At 39.8% G+C, this 25,816-nt stretch overlaps 1 protein-coding gene across 1 annotated transcript; it reads right to left on the bottom strand.

Annotated features, from left to right (window-relative positions):
- MYL9 (myosin light chain 9) lies at positions 1-22,453 on the bottom strand. The gene is made up of 4 exons (XM_032218747.1): positions 22,246-22,453; positions 8,365-8,567; positions 2,439-2,600; positions 1-1,300 (listed from the first exon to the last, which is right to left on the bottom strand). The coding sequence occupies exons 2-4, from the start codon at positions 8,546-8,548 to the stop codon at positions 1,122-1,124; spliced, it is 525 nt and encodes a 174-aa protein (XP_032074638.1). The 5' UTR covers positions 8,549-8,567; positions 22,246-22,453; the 3' UTR covers positions 1-1,121.
- Between the last annotated feature and the right edge of the window lie 3,363 nt (positions 22,454-25,816).

Below are 25,816 nucleotides of genomic sequence, written 5' to 3'. Positions count from 1 at the left end.
TTTACTTTTGTTGTAAGTCAAATCTCAAAATCTTTAATCAGACAGTAACAGTGCAGCCATCTCTCTTATTAATTGGAAACCAGTCAGGATAATTGTAGGACTTCCACAATATTCCAGAAGTATTTTTTTAAATAAAAGTATTGAATTATTCAAGCCAGGCATTTCAGTAGAGACAGAAGGAAAAAGAAATTAAAACAGATTTGGAAAAGTGGTTTAGTTTTTGTGTTTTTTCTCTTCAACTTTTCAGTCAACCTCCAAAAAACACTATGTTAGATCAGAGGCCAAAGTGGGATTTATGTGAGATAGAATTTCAACTCTGGTGGACCAATCAACTTGTTTCTTTATCAGTGTATTAGCTGATATATTATGTGTCTGGGTCAAGATCAATGGAGAAATTTGAAAACATCTTTACTACAATATGGGCTGTGATTCTCATGAGGCAGTGAGATAGCAGCTAATCTGGTATCCAGTGATGTTTTCATGAGTTCAATCAATTTAAGCAGTGAAGGTGAAAGACAACTTGTTCCACTATGTAAAAGTTTGAGGCAGGATTTGGGTCCCCTAATTTCATTCTCACACCTGAAGAGTGATAGGGTAGTCCAGGCTATATATACTATATATCTCAACTCCCACCTCAACTCAACTTTAAAATGGGAATAGTCCTACTTCACGGGGTTGTGATGACAGTGAAAAAGCTGAAGAGTGTGAGCCACATTACACATGCAAGCTATATTACAACTGTATATGTGGACTGAAAACAGATTTCTATTTTTAAAACCCCACCAATGCTAATGGTGTATGGACCAATATCAGATGCACGCATGATGTTGCTTCTCATTCTGCATCAAAAATATTTGGAAATTTGTTTATAAAGGGGATATTGCAAATATTTTACACCATGAGACCTATCAAATCAACAGGTGGCTTAACAATGAGTCAATATTGATCCATGTGAACATACACAACCATGCAAAAGCTTATTCTTCATTAAGAATAGGCATAGTTCTCTGAAATATTTCAGAGTGCAACCCATTCTGTTACTTGACCCAGGACATCAAAGTATCTCAAAGAGGAACAAGAGGACTGGGACAAACAAGGATAACTGGAAGTTGAAATTTCTCTTAGTTTTCATCATCTTTCTCTTTGGCTCCATGTTTCAGGATACGGGTGAACTCCACATAGTTAAAGTTGCCTTTCTTGTCAATTGGAGCTTCTCGATACATCTCATCTACTTCCTCATCTGTAAAACGATCCCCCATGGTGGTAAGCAGTTCACGCAGTTGATCTTCATGAATGACACCTGCATTAGAGACAAAGAGGGGAAAGAAGGACTGAGATGTGTCCATTAAAAAAAGAAAGATGCTGCCCTCCATGAGATATGGTAGGATGGGCAACAGGGGTAGCAAAGGTGATTAAGAAGTTTGCACTGGCTTTTGCTTCATGTTCCAGTGAATTTCTGAAATGAAATGTGATCTTCCCCTAAATCATTGCTATTTGAACTGAAAGGATTTATGTTATTTAATCCAACCATTTTTTTTTCTCCAGCAGTTTGGCTGTTGTTTCTTTCAGGGATGTGAAACTTTTATCAGAATGGGGATTGTGCTTGGCATTATGCCACAGATGACACTCTCTAAAATGGTTGATGCCCAAAACTTGAGACTTAATTAATATGAAATAATTTGCTTCCTGTGCATTCAATAAATTCTTCCTCCGGTCACATTAAAAATAATTGTTTAGAAGAAACATTTGAGGCTGCATACAAGACTTTTATGGGAGGAAATTACATGCAGTCTAGGCTTATAATCAGTGATGGGATTCAGCCAGTTCGCACCTATTGGGGAGAACTGGTTGGTAACTTTCTAAGCAGTTTGGAGAACCGGTTGTTGGAAGAAATCTCATTTTGTTTTTTTCCACTTTACAGGGCTAATCCTGTAAGGAAGGCAGGAAGGAAACATTCTGGTGTTGTTTCTAGCCTAATCTTTATTGCCCTGCTTATAGAAACTGCCTCTCTGGTTAACCCTTATTACATTGTAACAGCTAAGGTGAAGCGCCCGTCAACATGAGTGATGTTGAGTTGGCCATGCCCACCCAGTCACATGACCACCAAGCCCCACCTACCCTGCTGGTCATTAGGGCAGAGAACCAGTTATTAAATTATTTGAATCCCACCACTGCTTATAATGTGCACCATTCATTCATTTCCATACAAAGATCTTTTAGGGGCTTGACTGATTTAATTTAGTATTATGGAAGAAGAAAATATTAGCTTTGGGTGGCTCAAAGAAATTCCACAAAGCCTAGCCCCAGACACTATAGATGGTTCATAATACACCCAAATGAGTCTATACTGTTGGATCCATCTGTTGCTGCACGCTCTCACAGATAGCTTATCAGGAAATTCCCAGTTGCATTACAGAAAGGATCTGTTCTGATCATACCTGTGGCTTCCTCATCAAAGCAGGCAAAAGCATTTCGAATGACATCTTCTGGATCTGTGCCATTCAGCTTCTCCCCAAACATAGTGAGGAACATAGTGAAATTGATGGGTCCAGGTGCTTCACTCATCATTCCTTCCAAGTACTCATCTGTAGGATTTTTCCCTGAAAGATGCAATCAGCCAAGAAATTAAGCTTTCATTCAGTGCCCTGGTCCAACCCGATTCTTCTGCAAAAGCTTATTTTGGATTCTTTTCCAGCTCCAACGGGAGACGATTAAATCAGGGAATTAGCTCTGAAATTAATCAGCACATCAAACCCAGTCTTTCTTTTGCTGCATCAGGTCAGTAGAAGTTTCCTAGAAGTTAGTCACTAAGGAAGTCAATGGAACAAATTATGATTTATGGTTGTATTGACATAGAATGTTAAGCCAATTAAAGGAACATGCTGTGCCATATTACTCATGTTCACCCCTTTTTTTTAACCAAATTGTTAGATTTATGACGTTATCCAGCTCCAGAGTGGTGTCCATTTTCAGTATGCAGAAACAGAAATCTGTACCAGAGGGACCTTCAGGGGACATTTTAAAAAGCCAGAATACAGGTACAACTACACAATCAAAGCCCCGCCCCTTTGTTGGTGTCTTGCATGCAACACAGATAAAAAGGCATGGGGCTTTGCTTGCACAATCACCACTTCCTTCTTGCCTTTTCTTTTAAACCTGCCTTCCAACAGAAGCCCCTGGTTTGTGTTTACATATATCTGTTTAAAAATAAGTTTCATTAAGGAATTATTCTCAGTAGGTTTGCATAGAATTGGATTCCAAAATTGAGGAGGATATGTTTTCTTTGGATAACATAATTCTTCAAAAATTAGATAATGGAAAGAGAAGCACAACAATTTTTTTAAAAACTGTATAGTGTGACCTGGCGGGTATTCCAGCAGGGTTAGCTCCAATCTACAGGGGATCCACACCAAAGATCTGAATCTACACAACATGGGCCTATCAGAGTAGACCCTTTGCTCCTACTCTGTTTCTGAGAAGCTTCCCCATAACACAAGACCATTGTTGGGGGAGCGGCTTGGAGATGGAGCACTCAAAATGCAAAGAAGCAGGTGAAGAATGGCTGTTGAAATGGGAGAAAATATACTGAAGAAGAAATATTGCCCGGTAGGTATAAATGGGGAGGAAATCCCAGTTTTTGCTATTATGAGCATGCACTCAAGCTTGCAGGAGCCCAATTACAGCACTCCTTCAAATTTGGTCCCTCATTAAAGAAACCAAAATACCTTCACAGTAGTATACCTGACTGCCCTCTGGGGGCAATCTGTAGAAATGCTTTTCTTCCACTACATTTTAACATTTCCCTGATTCCTTTCTGGTCATTTCATCCCTCACGGTCATTGTTTTCTTATTTTTAAAGTTTTTTAGCTGCTTCAAGGTGAATTTTCTAGCCCCCTGGGAACAGTTCAACAACTGTGGATTCCAACAATACAGCAAACTGAAATGTGGTTGGTAAATTGTGCCTCAAGAGTTGTTCTGCAAACTTAGTGTGGTTTTTGGTTCAATGGGTTTTGTGAACTCAGGCAGTTGTATTGATTCAGCCAATCTTTGATAATGTGTTGTATGTACACTGCCAAAGTATCTAGAATATAGGGAAACTGTATAATTTCACCATCAGCCCAATTTTGAGTAGACAGTTGTAGATAATTTAAAAATTTCTGTAAGAAAAAGCTAGATGGCAAAAAATAGATAATTCATATATGAACTTAAGTAGAACCTCTGTTATTAGGGGTTGTATTCTTAATAATATGATACTCAGGTATTTCTCTTTGCAGAATCCTTTGTAAAAGTATGTAGCTGACTATTGTACAAAAGAAGCTGACTGATTCAGCACAGCAATTTATACATAAGTGATCAGTCACAAGTCAAGCACTATCTGTAATTAATTGGAAAACATCAACATTTGGCATTGTTTTCCAGAAAAAGATTCAGACCAAGTTCTATAGCAGAACTATATTAATTTGTTTGGTCTGATATTGCAGTAACTTGTTATGTAAGTGCTGATATTATAATTTGTTAACTTTGCTATATGGTTCAGAATGCTGTATTACAGAAACCTTGGTGTAATGTGTGAATCCAGTCTAAAAGTAAACAGTTCATGACTGGCACTTAAGAAGGGAGTCAGTCTGAAACTGAAACTGATGGTAGGGAGATCATCTACACTTCAGAAGTCTCAAAAATATCAGTATCTAACCCAGTGCAACTTTAAGGTGTGTAGACATCAGCTTCCAGAATTCTCCATCCAGCAAAAGCTTACTCAAGTATATGAGGCATAATCCTCAATGTAGTGCCCACTGGACTCATTATATTCAATAGAATGGCCACAGTGATAAATGTTGCATCTAGTAAATCTGAAGGGCACCACATTAGGAGCAAGCTGTGGAAGACAGCAGTCAGAGGGCCCACTATGACTTCCACAGTATTATCTTTGGCAGGGTCTCTCACATGACCACAATGGGTATTAAAGGAAAAGTCAAGATGCATTGCACTTGCAAAGCATATCAAAGGACGTGATCTTGACGGCAGAGTTGACCTTTTGACTCCCCTACAGGAGCCCCTGGATCCATCCTCATTTTAGTACAGTAAGGTAGAGGAGACAAGGGAGAGGAAGGGAAACTATTCTTACTAGAGCACTTACCTATTTTTCTGAGTATAAGATGCACCTTTTTCCCTCAAAAAAGAGGGTGAAAATCTGGGTGTGTCTTATACACTGAATACAGCATTTTTGGCCTCCCAAAATCCTGCCCCCTTTAAAAAATGGCCATGCACAGCCTTTAGGGGGCTTCCAGGGTGCACTTGGGGGCTGGGGAAGGCAAAAAAGAGCAAAAAAAATGGCTTTTTTTTGCTCTTTTGCCTCCCCCAGCCCCCAGGAGCATTCTACAAGCCTCCTAGAGACTATGCATGGCCATTATTTTACGAAAAACAGGCTGTTTTTGGGAGGGCTTCAGAGTGCAAAAACTTTTTTTTTAATTTGTCTCTTCAAAATCTTGGTGCATCTTATACTCCAGTGCATCTTATACTCTGAAAAATATGGTATTCCTCTAAAGTGTTTAGGGCCCATATAAGCACAAAATTAATTGGTAGTAAAGAATTAATATGTTTTGCTGTCTCCTACTGTTCATCTCTATTTTTGGACAACTGCATTCCCTCTTTAGGTATTAGTGCTGCTAAATGTATAGCTTATTTAATTTATCAATTCAGAATGATATTAAGAATGATAATATCATTAGGAATGATATAATGTACTTACATCTATTTGAATTTAAAAAAACCCAATATCAAATGTCTAAGAATTTGCTAGCTATAGGAGGACTTTTAATGCTAGATTTGCAGAACATACTTGTGGAGCTCTTTTTTTTATCAGAGGCAAGCAACTTTTTGGCATGGAGCAGTAGTGGGTTTCAAAAATTGTTTGAACCTACTCTGTGGGTGTGGCCTCCTTTGTGGGAGTGGCTTGCCGCCCATGTGACCGGATAGGAGTGGCTTGCCGCCCATGTGACCGGATAGGAGTGGCTTGCCATCCATGTGACCGGATATGAAGATGCCAACAACGCTTGTCAGAACCACCTTAAATTACCTCACACACAGCACTGGCATGCATAAGAATATGATGTAAACTTGTTTTTTAAAAGGCATCTTTAATTTGCGTTAAAACAACTTCAACACATGCAATGTTCTGATTGCACCACAAACGCAGTAGTCATCCCTACCTTTCACAGAGGCACTGAGTCTTATAAATATGAGCATGATAATGTAGAATAATCATATCCAAGGACCAAAAATTTTTGAAACCTCTTCTGTAGGTGTGGCCTGCTTTCCGGGTCCACTGGTGGAACCTCTTCCAACCGGTTTGGTAGATTTGACGAACCGGTTCTACCGAATAGGTGTGAACTGATAGGAACCCGTGGCACGACAAAACCGCGCTCGTCAAAGTAGCGGCGATAAAACCGCGTCGCTAAAGCCGCGACGTCATCACCGTGCGTCATCACCGCCACGACAACAGCGCGGCGACAGAAGGGTGCTTTAAAACAGCGCGGCAGCAGAAAGCCAATTTAAATTAAGGTAAGGGTTAGGATTAGGTTTAGGGGTTTGCTTTAGGGTTTGCTTTAGGGTTAGGTTTAGGGTTAGGTTTAGGGTTAGGTTTAGGGTTAGGTTTAGGGTTAGGTTTAGGGTTAGGTTTAGGGTTAGGTTTAGGGTTAGGGTTAGGGTTAGGTTTAGGGTTAGGTTTAGGGTGCTTCGGAAGGCGCGGATTTGCCCTCCGCCCTTATGTCAGCGCGGTAAGATCGCATTTGCTTTAGCGATTTGGACGGCGCGGATTAGCACTCACGCTTATGTCTCCACGGATAAGGGCTTCGTGGTATTGTGGTGGAACCGTAGGAACCCACCTCTGGCATGGAGGAACCGGACCTTTCTTATTTCAATGGTTAATGTCACAGGAAATAGGACAGTGACTTGCTGGATGAAGTGATGCCCCATTTTGTACCCTCTGTGTGTGTGGTGTTATGTGTTGAATTTTCTAGCATGTAAGACTTTCAGGTAATCAGATGAGAAAGAAAACTGTTTTACCGATTCCACATTAATGGCAGAGCATCTAATTGTGGGTCTAGGAAGCCTTGTGTTGGACATTGGAATTTAGAGAACTGCATTCATAAATTCTGAGCTCAGTTCTTTCAACCCTCCAGTCTAGACAAGGATAGCATTTAGTACACAATAATAAGAAAATTGGCCAGAGCAAATGTGGTATAGTAGTTAAATTGTTAGGCTAGACCTGAGGAGACCAGATTTCAGAGTTCACTCAGCCATGAAGTTCTCTGAATATCCACAGGCTATTTATTATAGTTTGGCTTTGAGCTTCTTTTGAAGTAATGAAAAGAAGCACATAGTTAATTACGTTTTCTCATAAATTATCTTAGTTAAACTCTACATACTGCAACTTTATTGGGCATTCTTGTCCTATTACCCCACCCAACATGTTTTTACAGAAAGTTATAGCATTTTGGACAATTAAAATTCACCCATATACAGGCTCAAAATTGGGACCAGAATTTTCATTGCTAACCACTAAACAAGGCAGATGAGTTGCTGTTTCAGCCACCTTTATGGATTTTTGGGATAAATTTTACAAACTTCTACAACCTTTTTTGCCATGGTTGTTAAACGAATCACTGCAGTTGTTAAGCAAATCACATGATCGTTAAGCAAATGCGGCTTCCCCCCTTGACTTTGCTTGCAGGAAGCCATCTGGGAAGGTTCCAAGTGGGGATCACATGACCCTGAGGCTTGATACTGCATGCAGTTTTCTTGATGGACTTTCAAAAGTGCTTTGGTATCACCTTCTTCTGGGACATGTCTTCAGTCTTATGGTCTAATCTATAGCCCTGGTTCTATCCAATGCTTTCCCAACCAAATAACCAACCAGACCTAATCCTTTTCAAGCTTTCTGCCTACCTGAGATTGGCTCTATCTTTTGCTTACTGTGTTATTTTTCTGCTTGCATGGAATTCTTAATATAAGGGAGCATTAAAAAGTATTACTTCTCCTGCCTTGAATCCTTTACCTCCTCATCCAGCTGTATATTCAGATGAGGTTTCAGAGATCAGGATATCCAGATATTTAGAGGCTATTCAGGTTTCAGAGCTAAGGGTATTTCTGCAGTTCAAAGTTAAGACTAGATTAAAATGAAATAAATCCTGATACTTTTTTAGCCTTTCCAATGTTGCTGAACTACACCTCCTATCAACCCTCTCAATCATCATATTGATTGGGACTCTAGGAGATGTTGTTGGACAATGTCTACAAAATCTCAGCTTTCTCTTATCAGTTCTAAGTGCACTATATGGCACCGGATTAAACTTATTTTCTTACCTAGAGAAGCCAGCATGTCATGTAGATCCTCTTTGTCAATGAATCCATCACGGTTTTGGTCAATCATATTAAAAGCCTCCTTGAACTCCTGGATTTGTGATTGGTCGAACATGGCAAAGACATTGGAGGTGGCACGCTGAGGGCGCTTCTTGGTGGTCTTTGCCTTGGCTCGTTTGCTGGACATTTTTTGAAGTTTTTGTTGGCTTGTGAAACAAAGCAGAAATTATTTTAAAAAAAGAAGTCTGAATAAACCAGCAAAAAACCCACATTTTTCTCATTTCTTGCATCCTTTGGCTTTTCATCTAGGAATCTCTTAAGAGGTTCTAAGTCTCAGTGTTTTGCAATACAGGGCAGCATCTTATATGGCATCACAGCTCTATTGAATTAAATTGGACTTCATAAACCTACAAAGATCTGAGCTAACTCTGGCTCTCTTCACACAATATACTGAGACAGGTTACAGAAAGATTTAGCAGCTTCATTTACAGAGCACATGAAGCATAGTTAATTCTTTTTTGTCAGCTGGGTTTTCTTTTAGACGTACATATCCAGCCTGTTTTGTTAGTGGTAAATATATTCTATGAATATAGAAATTGGATTAATTCAGTATTTGGGTTAAGTATGTAAAAGGAGTCTTTGGGAAAAAAATAATTTGTTGTTGGAGTCTTCAAAAATTGAGAGATCATTATGTGATGTTGAAAAATAAAGCTATGGGCTTTTCTCCCCTGGAACATCAATAATGTATATATTTCTTAATCAAGTATCTTGCATAACACATCCTGCATCCCTTTGCTATTGGCCATACTGAAGTTCAAACGTGTTACTCATCAGATTGCTACTATCTCTTTTAGATAATTATCAATTTACTCATGTCTCTGGAATATGTTAACACTAAACAAGAAAAAAATTCTTCTACAGATTCACAACTGAAAGATATACCTACTTATATGTCATAAACTTGCTTTCCCCAATCTAGTACCTTCCCAATATATTTATAATTGTCATCCTAATCAAAAGGGTGAAAAGGGTGTTATGAAGCCCATTAATTTAAATAACATAGTGATGCAGTTACTAATTCACAAAAAATATACTATAATGAAGGTCTAATTATTCTGTAAGATCCTAAATTTATATTCTAGCAACAATAGAACCTGAAAATGTTTTCTATGTATCTACTCTAATATTTAGATATTTCAGACCTTGAAAAATATTTGACACCTAGTACTGATATTACTGCATTGGCAAAAATAACATTCTGAATTTCCCAACTGAATTATTATCCCAAGCAGCACTGAAAGTTCGATAATTTAATTAGCTTTTCATATAATGAACACTGTTGAAATCAGTAATCTGTTTCTAAATTTACAGCCTAGTACAGATACATCCTGGTGAAAGGAGGAAGTTGATGTCATCCCCCACTCCCTAATCTGCAGACTCTGAAAGCAGCTTGTATTATAGGTTCTAAATCTATTCTTCAGATGAGAATTTTAGCACAAGAACAATTCAATATGGTTGGGTTAGGTGGAGGGAGCTACACTTTTAATTTTAACTCTCTTTTAAGTTTGTAGACAGATCTAAGATTGAGGGAAGTAAAACTCAAAAGAAATCAACAGGTTTATATTATGGATTCCCAAGGGTTGCAGCTCCTTGGCCAGCATAGATGCTCCAAACTGAGATTGAGAAAAATCTGCTTGCTTTCCTCCTTCTAGCAGCCTGGTCTCCATCTGAACTAATCTCAGGCTTGTTTCTAGCTGCTCTGCAAGCTCAGAAGGCAGGCCCCATCTCTTGTAGCTCAGCTCAGAAATAAGAGGAAATGAGTTGTCTGTTTGGAGCAGATTCCAAGCATTCCATTTGCCTCCCTCTTACACCCTTTGTCTAGCCTGGCATGCGGATCTGTGCGGTTTCTTTGAACTACCCCTACAGCTTGTGAATAAGGATTGCAAGCACCCAGTTCATCAAGCAAAGGGGAAGCCTGAAGACAGGGTTATTATGGGAGGGTATCCCTACGGTCCCCTTTTTACAGAGGAGAAGGAGTTGAAGAACGCAGGTATCTTGAACCATTAGTACCTGGTTATAATTTTCTTCATTATGAAAGGATGGGCTGGATTTTGGTTGAATGAAGTCATTAGTATTAGATTTGTGACACTCCTAAATTAACTCTTTTTGCTCTAGGTTTTAAGGACAGCCAAACATTTCTCTCTTACAAAATAAAAAGAAATAACTAAAAAAGAAACGAAATCCCTTTAAATATTTCTGTGAAATATATCAAAAGATTGGGTACAGAAGCATCAGAGGTGGTATTCTGCCGGTGCGCCCCCGTTCAGGCGAAATGGTATTGGCGGCAGTGAGAGGCTCCGCCCACCCACCCAGACACCATCACAGATGCTCTGTGCATGCGCAGAAGGTTCTCCGTATGCACAGAAACACCATAGGTGTGCGCACGCACGTTCCCGGTTCCAAGTCAGTAGTGAAGAATGGAGCATTTCATGCCTGAGAAGCATCCATGGAGTGGGTTCAGAAAAAGTCGATGTGGTGCTCTGTACAGCCATTTAAACCCCCACCCCTTTTTATGTGTCTTGTGTAAAAGTCACCATCTTGACTTTTTATAGCTCTTCCTGCAGACTCCTTTACTGAAGGAAAAGGTAGGGTCTGCCCTGGGTGACAGCAGCATGAATGGGATGTAAAAGATGGAACAACAAACAAACAACAGAGTAAACTTGAGGGTTAGTCAAAAAGAAACTCCAGTGATTCCAATCATCTTTCTCCACTTCACACTTTCAGAGATGGACACATACACTTACATGTCAATTCAGTACCAGTGGTTCCCAAAGTTGGCAACTTTAAGACTTGTGGACTTCAACTCCCAGAATTCTCCAGCCAGCAGAGCTCTGCTGGCTGGAGAATTCTGGGAGTTGAAGTCCACAAGTCTTAAAGTTGCCAACTTTGGGAACCACTACAGTAACCAATCAACATAAAAGAAACGTTTCAAAGCAAACCCCTTCATCTCTTACTAAGGTCCTCTGGTTTATCTATTTATGAGTTATACGATCTATTTATATTCCTGTTACCTTTAGTGAGCAGTCACGCAATATTGCGGATTCAACTTAAATAAACAGCACACAAAACCATAACTGCAAATGTGACTCTGGACAATTCTGATCTGTTACGTTAGTCCAGGTAACCAAATGACTATATTTGCCACTTCATGGGACAAAGTCTAAGAGATGACAAATTTTATTTACAAATGAAAAATCAAGCCTCCCTCAAGTTGAACTTGATTCCTGATAAACGTAGAAACATGTTGGCAGAAGGGTGTTCTTTTTCTTTTTCTGAAATATTCTGTTTAACTTCTCAGTCTAGTCAATAACAGTGAGATTTCTTGGTTGTCTCCTGTCTCCTGTGAAAGTATAAACAGGTCCACTTTCCTAAGCTTCTTTCTTCAAGATCAGCCATGATTGGCTATGTGTTGCCATCTGAGGAGAATTTTTATAGCACATTAACGATGGCATAAATTATAATTACCACCATCTGGAACTGAAAGTGGAAAGCCAAATGTATCTGACTTGATCTTTAAAATGCCATGGGTGTTTTCATTACCCATTAACCATGTTTCTTGCACTTAGAGATGTAAAAGTATTTGCAAAGCACACAACTCATGCTTGAAAAGACTTTCATCATGCTGTCCTTGTACAATGGCATGCTGTTATTTGTTTAAAACGCATTGAAAAGTATCCTACAAAGATCTGCAATTGGACAGTTTTAGACAGGTCTCCCAGACGAGAAGGATTAGGGGAAAAGAAGAAGAGAGGAAACAAAATGCAAAGCTGCAAAGTGGTATTAATGGGCAGTTAGAACAGAATTCATTTGAAGAAAGGAAAAGACAGAAATGGCGTACTGTTTTTACAGCCGGTGGATCCCTAAGGGGAGATCTAACTAGCTGATCTGACAAAATTAGCATATTATAGCATAAGACACATCTCTCTCTTCATTCATCACATCAGAGGTGGTATTCAGCCAGTTCTGACAGGTTCTGGAGAAGCAGTATCGGAAATTTTGAATAGTTCAGAGAACCAGCAAATAGGCTGCCCCCCCCCCCCCCCGCCGCCTCCCAGCTGATCTTCTTTTGTTGCCCTGAACAGGAGAAGGGAGCTGCAAAGCAGGTTAGTAGGGTGGTGATTGGAATGGGGATTTTGCAGTATCTTTCCCCTGCCACACCCACAACACCATGCCCACAAAGCCACACCCACAGAACCGGCAATAAAAAAAATTGAATCTCACACTGCATCGCATCACAATGAACGCACAAAAAAATAACATGGGTTAATGCTACAATAGTGCAGTGTTGCTTTCATGATTCTGAACTGGGGAAATGTGTGTTTGCTTCTGAGCCAATGGTACAGCCCTGCCTGGTAAATGGCTGGGCTTCCTATTATGATGGCTGCCTTGACTTTTTGGAGACCCTTCCAATAGAACAGTGATGGCTAACCTTTTTCTAAAGGTGTGCCAAAACTGTGTCTGTACACACTATGGCACCCGCGTGCACCCACCCACCTACCTGTGCATGCATGAGCAATCCCCCACCTGCACATGCACGAGTGACCCCCCCACACCTGCACATGCACGAGCAACCCCCCCTCCACCATACATGCACAAGCGACCCCCGCATGTGGGGGGGGGAGTTTTGCCTTCCCCAGATTCCAGAGGTTTTCCTGAAGCCCAGGAAGGGTGAAAACGGCTTCCCCGGCCCTCTGGAGGGCTCCAGGGGGCTGGGGAGAGGCCATTTATCACCCTCCCCAGGCTTCAGAAAAGCTTCCGGAGCCTGGAGAGGGTGAAAAACAGGACCAATGGGCCAACAGGAAGTTTTGCCATCACAGCCATAGAATCTTTTGTCAATATATGAAAAGCAGAATAAAAATGTTTAAAGTGTATTTTCCTCTCTGGACTTATTTTAAATTTATTTTTTCTTTGCTATGTTCGTCTGCCTAGTGATGGCACCAGATTCTCACAGTCATCCTTGCTGATTTGAAAGCTTGGATATTTTTTTGTCTCGGGTTAGAGAGGAACCGAAGGCCATGTGCCACCTTTCTGTGTTACTTCCTCTCTGAGACCCTCGTGGGGGGGGGGCCACAACTTTCCCAAGGCTTAATTACTTCTAGGGAGGTTTTGTTTTTTGCTTTTCATTCCTTTACATAGGTGATAAGAATTTGACCAGGAGTTACCTTTTGAGGGGCTGAACCAAGGCTTAGCAAAGAATTTTAAAACTACACACACCCAAAATATGTAGCCAAGCACTGATTGCAGAGTTCAAAGGCTGGCTTTTAGTGCAGGCCAGGAAAGGCCCCTTTTCTGAAGCCCCAGGAAGACAGGAGGTGAGATGATTAGTTCAAGGCTGAGACACACCTCTTGCTACAAAACAGATAAAAGCCTCTTTGTCCTCCTGCCTTCAGTGAGAATTTAGAATCATAGGGCTGGAAGGGACCTGGGAGGTCTTGTAGTTCAATCCCTGGTCAAGGCAGGAGCTTTATACCATCCCAGTCAAATGGTTGTCTGGTCTATTTTTGAAGACCTCCAGTGATGGAGCACCCACAATCCAAGGGGCAAGTTATTCCACTGGTTAATTGCTCTCACTGTTAGAAAATGTCTCCTTGTGTCTAGGCTGCATCTTTCTCTAACAAGCTTCCACCCATTACTTCTTGTCCTACCCTCAAGTGTCCTAAAGAATAAGTCAGTCCCCTCTTCTCTGCAACAACACTCTTTTCACTTAATATTAGATTGTTTATTACCGGCCCCATGTTCTGCTTTCTACTTGCTTCGACATAAAGAAAACTGACATTGACTGAAACCAAGACGTGATGCTAAATTTTTCCCATCTTTCTTTATGTACTGTTACTCCAACCAGCAACCTGTGTTTCATTACAAAGAGGCTAGTTTTTCAGAAACATGCATAATATTATCCCAGGCAGCAGCCATATCTGCAGACTTCTTTTTTGCAGTGCCTTTTTGCAGTGCCTTCAATTTCCCCAGCACTTGCTTCTCCTGATAATATTTGGAGAAAAAAGTAAGGTTCTACATTTAGGCAACAAAAACGAAATGCACAGGTATAATATAAGTCAGTGATGGCGAACCTATGACACGCGTGTCAGTGCTGACACGCGTAGCCATTTGGGGTGACACGCACAGGATTTCATGCGATTCATCCTCGGCTCCTGCACGGCCGCCGAGGATGAAAGAATCTGTGCTGGAGGAACGGGGGGGGGCGGGACGTGTGATCTCCCCCGCCCACACTCACTTACTGTATCGCTGCCACCCCTTTCTGAGCGCAGGGGCTGCTGGTAAGGCGTGCGTGCCGTGCGCACACACGTCATCAGCGCGGCGAGGGAGGATCCGCAGGAGAGGAGCGCGGGAACAGTGCGCGCCTCTCTCCAGTCAGGCCGGCACAGAGAGTCTACTCCTGGGACTGTCGGTTACGACCGCACCACAGCAGGGAACAGCGGAGTGCCAACGGGAACTGTGAGCGCCATTAGCAGCAACTATAAATTGCGCAAAATTATGTTTTTGTCGAAGTGACACACAACGCAAGTTATGCTCGATTTTTTGCCGATTTTTGACACACCACGCCAAAAAGGTTGCCCATCACTGATATAGGTGGTACCTTGCTCAATAGTAGTAACTGTGAGAGGGAATCTTGGAATCCTAGTGGACAACCATTTAAATATGAGCCAGCAGTGTGCAGCAGCTACCAAAAAAGCCAACATAGTTCTAGGCTGCATAAACAGAGGGGTAGAATCAAGATCACGTGAAGTGTTAATACTATTTTATAATGCCTTGGTAAGGCCACACTTGAAATACTGCATTCAGTTTTGGTCGCAAAGATGTAAAAAAGATGTGGAGACTCTAGAAAAAGTGCAGAGAAGAGCAACAAAGATGATTAGGGGCCTGGAGCCTAAAACATATGAGGAACGGTTGCAGGAACTGGATATGTCTAGTTTAATGAAAAGACGGACTAGGGGAGACATGATAGCAGTGTTCCAATATCTCAGGGGTTGCCACAAAGAAGAGGGAGTCAAACTATTCTCCAAAGCACCTGAGTGTAGAACAAGAAGCAATGGGTGGAAACTAATCTAGAAGCAACTTAGAACTGAGGAGAAATTTCCTGACAAAATAATCAATCAGTGGAACAGCCTGCCTCCAGAAGTTGTGAATGCCCCAACACTGGAAGTCTTTACAAAGATGTTGGATAGCCATCTGTCTGAAATGGTATAGGGTTTCCTGCCTAGGCAGGGGGTTGGACTAAAAGACCTCCAAGGTCTCTTCCAGCTCTGCTATTGTATTGTATTATTGTATATCCATGGATTAATAAGCCAGATCAGACAGCAAAGAATGGCAGTTCAGACATAATTAGAGCTTTTGAACTACAACTTTCTTGGCTTGTCTACACTTGGGATAGAGAAGCATGTTCTCTTCCTAACACATCTTAAGTTTGCTTAGATACTTTAATAATGGAATACTAAGCTGGGGTGCTACAAAGCAAGCACCAACCTTAAGCACCATCTTTATTTACAAGAATTCCCTGTCTCCCAGAGAGGTGATGTTGAAATACAGAAAAATGATTGGTGGGTGCAGCCAACTGCTTTGTTTGGAAATATCTACCTGCACAGAAAGCAAAACAAAGGTAAGGTAGATTGTATCCTGGGGTAAGTGAGAAGGAATGCAAGGAACAACTTATCTTCTATGAAACAGCTGTTTCATCATCAGTTATTTCCCCCTGCACTAACAATTTGTAATTTGTCGAGCTTCCCTTAAATTAAAATGTTTCCCAAATTAGAAATAGATTGCTTTCCTTGGTTTTTATGACCACCACTAGCAAAAGGAGATGGATTAATTAGACACTTTAGAACGGCTGGCCTGCTTGATTACTACAGTTAGAAATTTGAAGAATTCTGATTTACTAGTATATGATAAACCAGGCTGTTCTTAATTTTTTTACAAACAATCGGTAAGTAAATCCTTATCATAATATATCTTTTTCTGCAGGGAGAGAATCCTTCAGTCAGTAGTGCTAAGTCCTCAACTTGCGACCGGTCCTAAAGTCCTTGATTTACGACCGGCCGCAAGTCCTCGACTTACGATTGATAGCCGGCAACACCTAGCCTCAGCCACCTCATGCCTCATCTGTTCCTTCGAACTTCAACAAGTAGATTGAAACACAGTGAATTGTTCAGTACTCTGAGGTTGGCCTGGAAACAAGATTTGAATCCATTGATTTTAAAATAAAATAATCTCAAATAATGCTTTGGCTGAAACCCACCAATATGCTATGTAAACCCATACAGCATTTCAATTTCACTTGATATATTTTATGATGTGTTCTTGGCTATGCCACAGATATTTTTTTCAGTCAAATGGGGATTGCATAACTTGTATGCCCACAAAATAATTCAGGGGTGTGTGTGTGTGCACGCACACAGTGCAAATAAGGGAATAATCACCCAAAAAATGATTAGGTTGCATCTTTGTTAATATGATAATATTTTAGCATATAATTCTGATAATGAAACAGTAAAAATAAGTATAACATGGTTAAGGCAATTGCAAATACTTAAGCTGCACTTACCAAGATGATGATGAAAAAGATGCAACCTGAACTGTTTATTAGTGTTTGCTAATTCTCTTTAAGTGACTTTCACAGGAATTTAATGTTACATTATTCTTAGGTTCTCCTCTATTATTTAGGCTGCATCTTTTACCCCAGGACAAGTTCCACTGCTGAAATGGGGCTTATTTCTAAATGAGCAGTATAGTTCTAGAAGTAAACATTTAATGCTTCTTGCCAGTGCAAAATTTTGGTTGGGAATTACGAAAACTGAAATCAAATACTACTGAGGACATTATCAAATAATGTCCTAGCTATATTTCTGCTTCTAAAACAAAACAAAGCAAAACAAGCATCTAATATTTTTCCCAAAAATCTCTTGACAGAAGTTTTAAAATTATAAACTGACTGGATGTAGAAAAGCAAAAGTTAAGAAATTTCTGTAATATCATACTGCCTGAAGTATCAAAGTTTGGCTTCAAAATTTAGAAAGAAGGAAATTGCCATATATCAGCTCACACACACCCCCTCTGTTTAGTTAAATATTTCCTAACCAGCAAAATGTTTCCAGGCTTAAACCATGTTTTAGCTTAGTACAAGTGCAAATTCAACTGCATTAGTTATGTACAAAGTGGCATTTTCATCAGGATTGTTCTGATGTGAAGTGTGTATGTGTGTTGTGCATCCATTTAGAATGCTGTTTAAAAAAAATGGATTCCATGGGTTGTGCATAAGATTAGGTGCTAAATCTGGAACTGCAACAAATTCCGTGCTCTTAATAATCTTAGGAATTTGGCTAATTGCTTTTGTAGCTAAGGTAAAAATAAAACAATGGCTAGTGTCATACCACAGTGGAATCCTGGGATTTTGGTTTATATATCTCAGAGTAGATCAAGAGCCTTGATTGTCATAGAGGCATCCATTCAACCCAGACAATTAAAGGGAAATTAGCCTGTTGTTTTACTTTTGTTTCCTTTGAATTAGCCCTCTCTTTAAAGCTACCTGTAGCAGTTTCAGTGGTGCAAATATATCACTAAGACTCAATGCTTTGCAATCAAGTTGATTTCTGCTTCTTGACATGACAAATATTCAAGTGATTTGAAAGGAGTCTTGTGTGTGTTGTTGCACACTTAGAGCAACAGTAGATTTACTAACATCAACATGATTGCAGTCATGCATAACAATGCTTATTTCTGACTGCTTGGGTTAAGCATAAGAAAATATTTTCATGCCACCTGAAATATTACTTTGGGCTTTTCATTAGAAATGTATTTAAAAATTGCAGGGAAGGGCAAGCATTTTTAAAAAGTAGTAGCTTTAAAGAGGAAACTATCAAAGGAAAGCAAAGAAGTAACCACTCTCAGCTGGATGATTTTCTCTCATTTTCTGACTTCTACACTAATCTAGTCACACAAAAAGAGTGAAACCTAAAAGCCTCATTGACACTTGCTCCCTTCACAGAACAAGGAAGCTTTTAAAGTTCCTCTTGCATATAATGTTCCTGGTCTGGTTTGAAAAACTCCTGGGTTTCCATACATTCAGATTTACCTTCATTTAACCTATTTGTTATCTGCTTTCTCATGTTCATTATTTTCTATTAAAAAATTTCCATGGATTATGGAAAGCTTTGGAGGAAACACAGCTAGTCTTCGACCATTTGTTTAGTGAGTGTCCAAAGTTCACTGAAAAAAGTGACTTATGACCATTTTCCACACTTACGATCATTGCAACATCCCCGTAGTCACATGACCAAAATTTGGACTCTTGGCAACTGGCTCATGTTTATGGTTATAATGTCCTGAGGTTGCCACTTTTTGTGACCTTCTGACAAGCAAAATCAACAGGGATTCACTTAACAACCATGTTAGTAACTTAACAATGGCAAAGATCTACTTAACGACTGTGGCAAGCGAAGTCATAAAAATGGGGCAAACTCCAGTTAATAACTGTCTTGCTTAATGAAGTGTTGGGTTCACTTGTGGTTGTAAGTTAAGGACTACCTGTAACCTGTACGTTCACCAAGCATGCCGAAGTAAGCTACCTATGTCTCCTCTTTAACTGGCCTTGTAAAAGGTAGGAGGGAGGGAAAAGATAAATGACTATTACAAACATGAAAACAACTTTACCCACAAGAAGTTTTCCTTCCTTTTGTAATGTGTTAACAGACCGTGATGTTAATTTGACTCATGGACGTGAGCATTTCTTTTGTCCTCTGGGCAGATTTCTTGTTATTCCTTAACCGCAGGGAGATTTCTCCAGTCTGAGCTTCTAATTGCCATACCAGTTCTCTTGTCCTTAAATGGTTGTTAGGACTGCTTGTCTTCACTACTTGGGGAAGGAACTTGGCACAGTTCAGTGGCCCAAAAAATAAAAAAGTTTTTTTCCAATCACAGTTCATGTTTTGATGGCTTCTCAAGCAGCTGCATGTGTGAGGGTACAATCCATCAAATATCCTAGCCACATGGGAACAATTCAGTGGAATGGAGCTTGTACACATTGGTTTGTGTACAAGCCATAATCTGAGCACCATTCAAGAATATAGAAGCCAATCTTTAGATAAGTAATATACTACAGCAGCCTTCCCTAAATTGGTTCTCCCCAGGTATATAATCTCTGTAATCTCTATGACCCCCAAAAGGTTTGAGCCTGATTTGTTTTATGTTGTATGTTGAACAGGCCACTTGTTTATTCAATAAATATCATAAACAAAGCTTGGATCTCTAGAGCAGGGGTCTCCAACCATGGCCACTTTAAGACTTGTGGACTTCAATTCCCAGAATTCCTCAGTCAGCTTTAAACTGACATTTAATAAGTCAAGGATGCTGTCTCTTCATCACAAATTTCCTTCTTTTTGCCAGTTGTTTTAATATACTGCACAAATACCCCATATTTACTGTATGCTTTATAGATCAAAAATATACTTTCATACATTCACACATGTGCACACACACACACACAGAGGTATATACATGTGCATGCACACACAATCCTCCATTTTATTTGCACTCTGAAATATGGACAAAGAACTCAACACATTAAAAGATTTGTCTTCAGGTTGACATATTTTTTGTTCCTCTCTCTGTTTTAGCTCAGATAAAGGGAGATGTGAGCCTACAAACATCTGTTTTGAGGCTTGCTTGATTCCTGAGTTCAACTAAATAATCCAAGTTCAGAAGATAAAGGTAAAGGTAAAGGATCCCCTCGCACATATGTGCTAGTAGTTCCTGACTCTAGGAGGCAGTGCTCATCTCTGTTTCAAAGCCAAAGAGCCAGTGCTGTCCGAAGACATCTCTGTGGTCATGTGGCTGGCATGACTAAATGCCGAAGGTGCACAGAACACTGTTACCTTCCCACCAAAGGTGGTTCCTATTTTTCTACTTACATTTTTACATGCTTTCGGACTGCTAGATTGGTAGAAGCTGAGACAAGTAACGGGAGCTCACTCCATTACCCGGTGCTAGGGATTTGAACTGCCAAACTGCCAACCTTTCTGATAGACAAGCTCAGTGTCTTAGCCACCGAGCCACTGTGTCCCTTTCAGAAGATATGTATATGCTAAAATAATATATTATTTAAAAAGCATTCTTGAATATGTAAAAGAATACATCTCATCACATTCATGAATACGATTATCCATCCATCCTCAGCTCTTCCAAGTTATATCTGAGATCTCTTTTTAAGATAAACATAAAGCATGTTCCCCAAATATTTTTTTAATCATCATACCTAGTGCTTACAAGCCAAAAGGAAACTTAATCGATTCTGGGTAGCCTAAAAGTAGCCAGGATTGGCAAACATGTGCTATGGATACAGTAAACAAGTTATCCTGAAGTTCTACATCACTGAACTCTAGTGTTTCTTTGAAATGGTTTCTACTTAATCCTAGCATTTAATCAATTTTGAGGAGAAAAGATACACACACAGAAGATACATCCATGATCAACAGAATGAAGCACTCTGCAGGTCAAGCTAGCATCACCATCCCATACATATGATCTGAAACTACATCTTACGGAGTTCTGTATGTGCCCACAATTATTGTAGTCTGACTGATGCTTTAGGACATGATGCCTGTATACTATGCTCCTGAATCTACTGTTGTCCAGATATTTCCTCTTTCCAAACTGCAGAAAGAGATATATTTTCATCTAATCTGCTTTGGTTACTCAACTTGGGCAATGGCAAAGAACACTTCAACAATGGAAGTGATTGGAAGCTTCCCCTGATGGAATGTATTCAGTTAAAAGCTAAGCAACCCCTCAGTAGGGATGTTGTCGTTCTGGATTTCCAGATGCAGATCAGCAATGGTAGTAATTGGAAAGGATTCAATCTGGATCTGATGGCTTTCAAGTTTAGTACAAATCGGTAGAATATTTGTTGCCCAAACATTAGTACAGATCATACATCTTTAGCCAGAACAACTTTTTTTTCCAGGGTTGAAGACCTGCAGTATCATGTTTAAGGACACGGAATACGCTTCTCAATAAACAAGTGTATCCCACGCTATTTGCAGTGGCATATTTCCCTTCATCCTTGCAATCCTGATTGAAATTCTGCTTCTAAGAACACAGTTAAGGAATAGCCAGTAGTTCACGTATTAACTTTAGTGTGATTTGTTTGGTTTTGAATTAACTTGTATGTAAATCTGACTGCTGAGGTTTGTAAACTGTAATTTGTATCCTACTGTAATGTGTGGATCCAGACAATGGTATTTTGTTTAGCAAATTATAGTTTCATGTGTGATCCTGTAAGGACCATTATCAGCTACCCCCAATCCAGTGTACTCCAGATGTGAGGGATTCTACAGCTTCCAACGTACTATCACACTGGAAAAGCCTGACAGAGATGGACCAGGGCTATGATTCACTATGAACCTGATAACCTCCTGTGTGCAAGTACTCCTTATGGCACATTATGCATGACGTGAGCCACAAATTAGCCAACTATACTCTAGCTTAGCATGTTATACATATAGAAGCCTTAGTAGGTGAGTGCATCATGCAAACCCAGAAAACTCAGTTGGGTAAAAACATAGTTAAGAACTGCTGGCAAACACAACTAATCGAGGGAGTACATCAGGTCCCAAAAGGCTAGCCTTACTGCTAGTTGGTTGCAGCAGAAAAACCATTAATTTTGGATTATGAAATGCAATGCATTAGCCAAGTGATCTAGTATAACAGGAAGCTACCAGCTCTTGCTTTGCCCACTCTCCTTCCTTCCACCCATCCATCAAACCTTCCACCCACCCATCCTCACTTGCTAAGGGAAAAGTAAGGAAAAGCACCTACCTGGTTCAGACAGAAACTGTTTAAAGCCCTCAGTTCTAGGAAGCGTTTCTGCAAAGGGATGAAATTAATTAGCTGTTGTTTTAATCACCCTAGTTTGGGGAAAAGCGGGATCAGAGGGCAGAGGCAGCCAATGAAAAAAGAGTGTTTTCCCAGATGGTCCCCTCCCACCCCAAAGGATTTGGCCATACAAGGCAAAAGAATGCCGAGCTGTGCGGGTGGCAGCAGCCCAATTGTGAGACGCTGGATTTGGGACTGTGAGAATAAGGGAAGGGGAAGAGAGGATTCTGCCTTATATAGATAAAATGATGGGGGGGGGAGGGCTGGAGGGAGTCGCAAAACTCTCTGATCGGTTGTTAAAAGCAGCCGGCATCTGAGAAGACCTAGCAACAGTTTTCTTTATAAGGACGCAAGTCCAAGTCGTATAAATGACAAAGCTTTCTGCTGGCTGAGAACAAAAGTTTAAACAAAGGTTTAAATATGTGTGGTTAAAAGTTACAAGGGCTTCCTGAACAATGCTTGGTTGGCATTCCTCACTCCTCTGTGCAGTTTGTTGTTTCAATTATTTTTTTCCTTGCCAGAAACATAAAAGTACAGATGTTTTCTAGTGAATAAAGACCAGTTTAGACAGAAAAATGTAAAAGAAACAATCAGAGGCAGTTACCCTTAATTCATTTTTCCTGTCAAACAGGCTCTTATATTTCTGTAAAAGCCAGTAACTTTTCCTGACCAGATTCCTCATGGTGTAAAGACATACCATAAGCTGTCCACAACACTGTGAAATTATTTACTAAGACTGTATTACTATTATTCATATCCTTCTTAATACCTAACTCTTCACACATATGACTATAACCATATTGTTTTTATTTTTAAAATTTATATTGTTTTATTTGTTTCCTAGTATGATTTGATTGCTTATTAATAACCTATGACTATCACTAAGTGTTGTAGTTTATTCTTGATGAATGTATTCTATTTTATTTTCCTTTATGTACCCTGAGAGCATATGCACCAAAGACAAATTGTGTGTTCAATCACACTTGGCCAATAACGAATTCTATTCTCTTATAAAGTTAAGTTTCCTTTAAGTCAAGCTCAATTGTAATTATTTCATGGACCATCCATGTGGCTGTCTTCAAACAATGCAGAAGTAGTTTGCCAAGGTTTTCTTTCTGAATATTTAACTTCCCAAATCTAGCCAACAATACTTGTCTCCCATCCAATTTCTAATCAAATGTAATTTGTTTTGTTAGCTTTTTTAACTTGGCAAAGGTTGACAAAGTGTTGTTCTATCGTCCAGTTGACAATTATTTGGTACTATGAGAGGGGTGGGAGCCACTGGACTAATTTGCAAAAGATTAGAATGCCAAAGTTATCTTTCTCAAAATATTGTTATTTTATTTGCCAGCTTTCCATTCATTCTGATCCATTATTTATTTGGGCTTTGAATGAGGATGTAGAAACTTTTTAAGCTCCAAGACTGTGCTGCATCCAGTCTAACTTTCTGGTGAAGTTATGCCAAATGTAGGTTCCTTCCAATCAAGGCAAGGAGCCCATAATTGGTTTCCCTCTCATTCCACCCATTCTTTACACCCACCTCAGTCCCAATGTTTTAGCCTGTTTATTAAAAAGCAGCCATGGAAGAAATCATTGTAATTACATTTCCTGTGGAACACGACTATAGAAAAGACAGCAGTATGCTCTTATGAGCCGATGGTATCTGGATCAGTTCTTAAAGCCTGGATGTTCTGAAAAGGAAATCCAGAAACATCTAAATCCCAACCTTCAAGGTTTATACAGCTATGGAAGAATTAGAGTTTCTTCTATTTTGTTATTAGGCAAGATATTACTACGTGAAAAAAATAAACCAGATGAAGACCCTCTGAGTCTGTTCCTATAGCTTCTGCTTAACCAGTTTATTCGCTAACACAATTATTTGAATTCACATATTGTATACTAAACATTAAAGCTAACTACATGGATTAGGTTTGAACAACTATGCTAAAATGTGATTGACCAGTTTGCATTTCATCCAGAGACTTGTTAATGTAATCCACATAATGTCCTTTTAAATTAATCACACTGCTGGAAACAAAAGATAATTCATTCAACCTCCTACCAAGTCAGGAAATCCAACATCCATCATCCAGCCTCTTTTCAAAAATCCACAATGGAAAAGAACATGATAAATCCACAATGGAAAAGAACATGATCCAATTTTCAGAGGTAATGTAATATATCTGCAACTGTTTCCACCTACAGTTGTAGCTAGGAGAGCTTTTGCACAACTTCATGCTGTGCACCAGTTGCACTTTTTTTCCTGGAAACATGAGTCCCTGTGCGCAGTCACTTCTGCTCTAGTCATCTCTCAATTGGAGTATTGCAATGTGTTTACATGGGGCCACCTTTGAAGAGTATTTGAAAGCTACATCTAGTACAGAATGCAGTTGCATGGATAGTTCTGGAGGCCTCTAAGGGGGATGCATATAATACCACTGTTGCACGAGCTTCATGGCTTCTGAGTTTGTTTCCAAGTCCAATTCAAGGTGTTGGTTTTTTTACCTTTAAAGCTCTTTATGGCATGGCTCCATAGTATCTAAGGAACCAAATTGCCCAAATTGGATTGGCCCTTCTGCACTTGCTTGACCAGAAGAAGTTTGTTATGGACACCATCTGTCCAGGATGTTGGTGGAATCGAGGAGAAAAGCCTTTTCCATTGGGGCCTTTTGGAATATTCTGCCACTGGAGATTCATCACTACTTTTTTTGGCCTCCTGGAAGGGCCTCCTGGAAGGGCTTAAAACCTGCGTCTACTGACTGGCTGGCTTGAGAGCACTTTTCACTGGAGGTAGTTGATAGGGTAAGACCCCCTCACCCATACTGCCCATCCCCTTGGTTTTTAGACTACTTAAATCTCATTAATTGAACTGTTTTAAAGCCACACAGAGTCACTTCAACAGTGAGATATATCAGATAGATAGATAGATAGATAGATAGATAGATAGATAGATAGATAGATAGATAGACAGACAGACAGACAGACAGACAGACAGACAGACAGACAGACAGACACAGACAATGATAGATAGATAGATAGATAGATAGATAGATAGATAGATAGATAGATAGATAGATAGATAGATAGATAGATAATTTCAATTTGCACTAATGGATTCCAGGCTTATGTTCTGGAACATTAAAAATACATTTTACCTATTTGACAGCTTTTGAAATGATTATTCAACAGGAGCTTTTGTGGGAGGATAGTTGAAGTCAGGATGTCTCTGACACAAAAGGAAGTGGGTTCAACCACATAGCTGAAGCCACCATGTTGCCTTTTTTTTATCTACCTAGATGACCCTCTTACACAATTAAATTACCATCCCTTGCTCAGATATCTGAAATCTCTCAACCCATCACGGCTTATTTATAAATATATCTGTATAACATGACGCTGATAGATTATCATTCTAAATGAGCTATGTAAGAATCAGTTCACCTGAACTCAGTGGAACATTCATTCAGACATGCTAGCAGTATAAATACACAAATCCCATTAGTGAATGATGACT

This window comes from Thamnophis elegans, chromosome 5 (assembly GCF_009769535.1).
Source record: "Thamnophis elegans isolate rThaEle1 chromosome 5, rThaEle1.pri, whole genome shotgun sequence".
Taxonomy (NCBI): Eukaryota; Metazoa; Chordata; class Lepidosauria; order Squamata; family Colubridae; genus Thamnophis; species Thamnophis elegans.
The sequence above is the reverse complement of the archived record's forward strand: the minus strand, read 5'-3'. Positions and strand labels throughout refer to the sequence as shown.

What these genes read in the sequence shown, in the direction of transcription:
- MYL9 (XM_032218747.1), bottom strand. Translation starts at nt 8,548, where the DNA reads ATGTCCAGCAAACGAGCCAAGGCAAAGACCACCAAGAAGCGCCCTCAG. An exon ending in TGACATGCTGGCTTCTCTAG is followed by an intron (nt 2,601 to 8,364) that starts GTAAGAAAATAA and finishes TGCATCTTTCAG; the next exon opens with GGAAAAATCCTACAGATGAG. An exon ending in CTTTGATGAGGAAGCCACAG is followed by an intron (nt 1,301 to 2,438) that starts GTATGATCAGAA and finishes TCTCTAATGCAG; the next exon opens with GTGTCATTCATGAAGATCAA.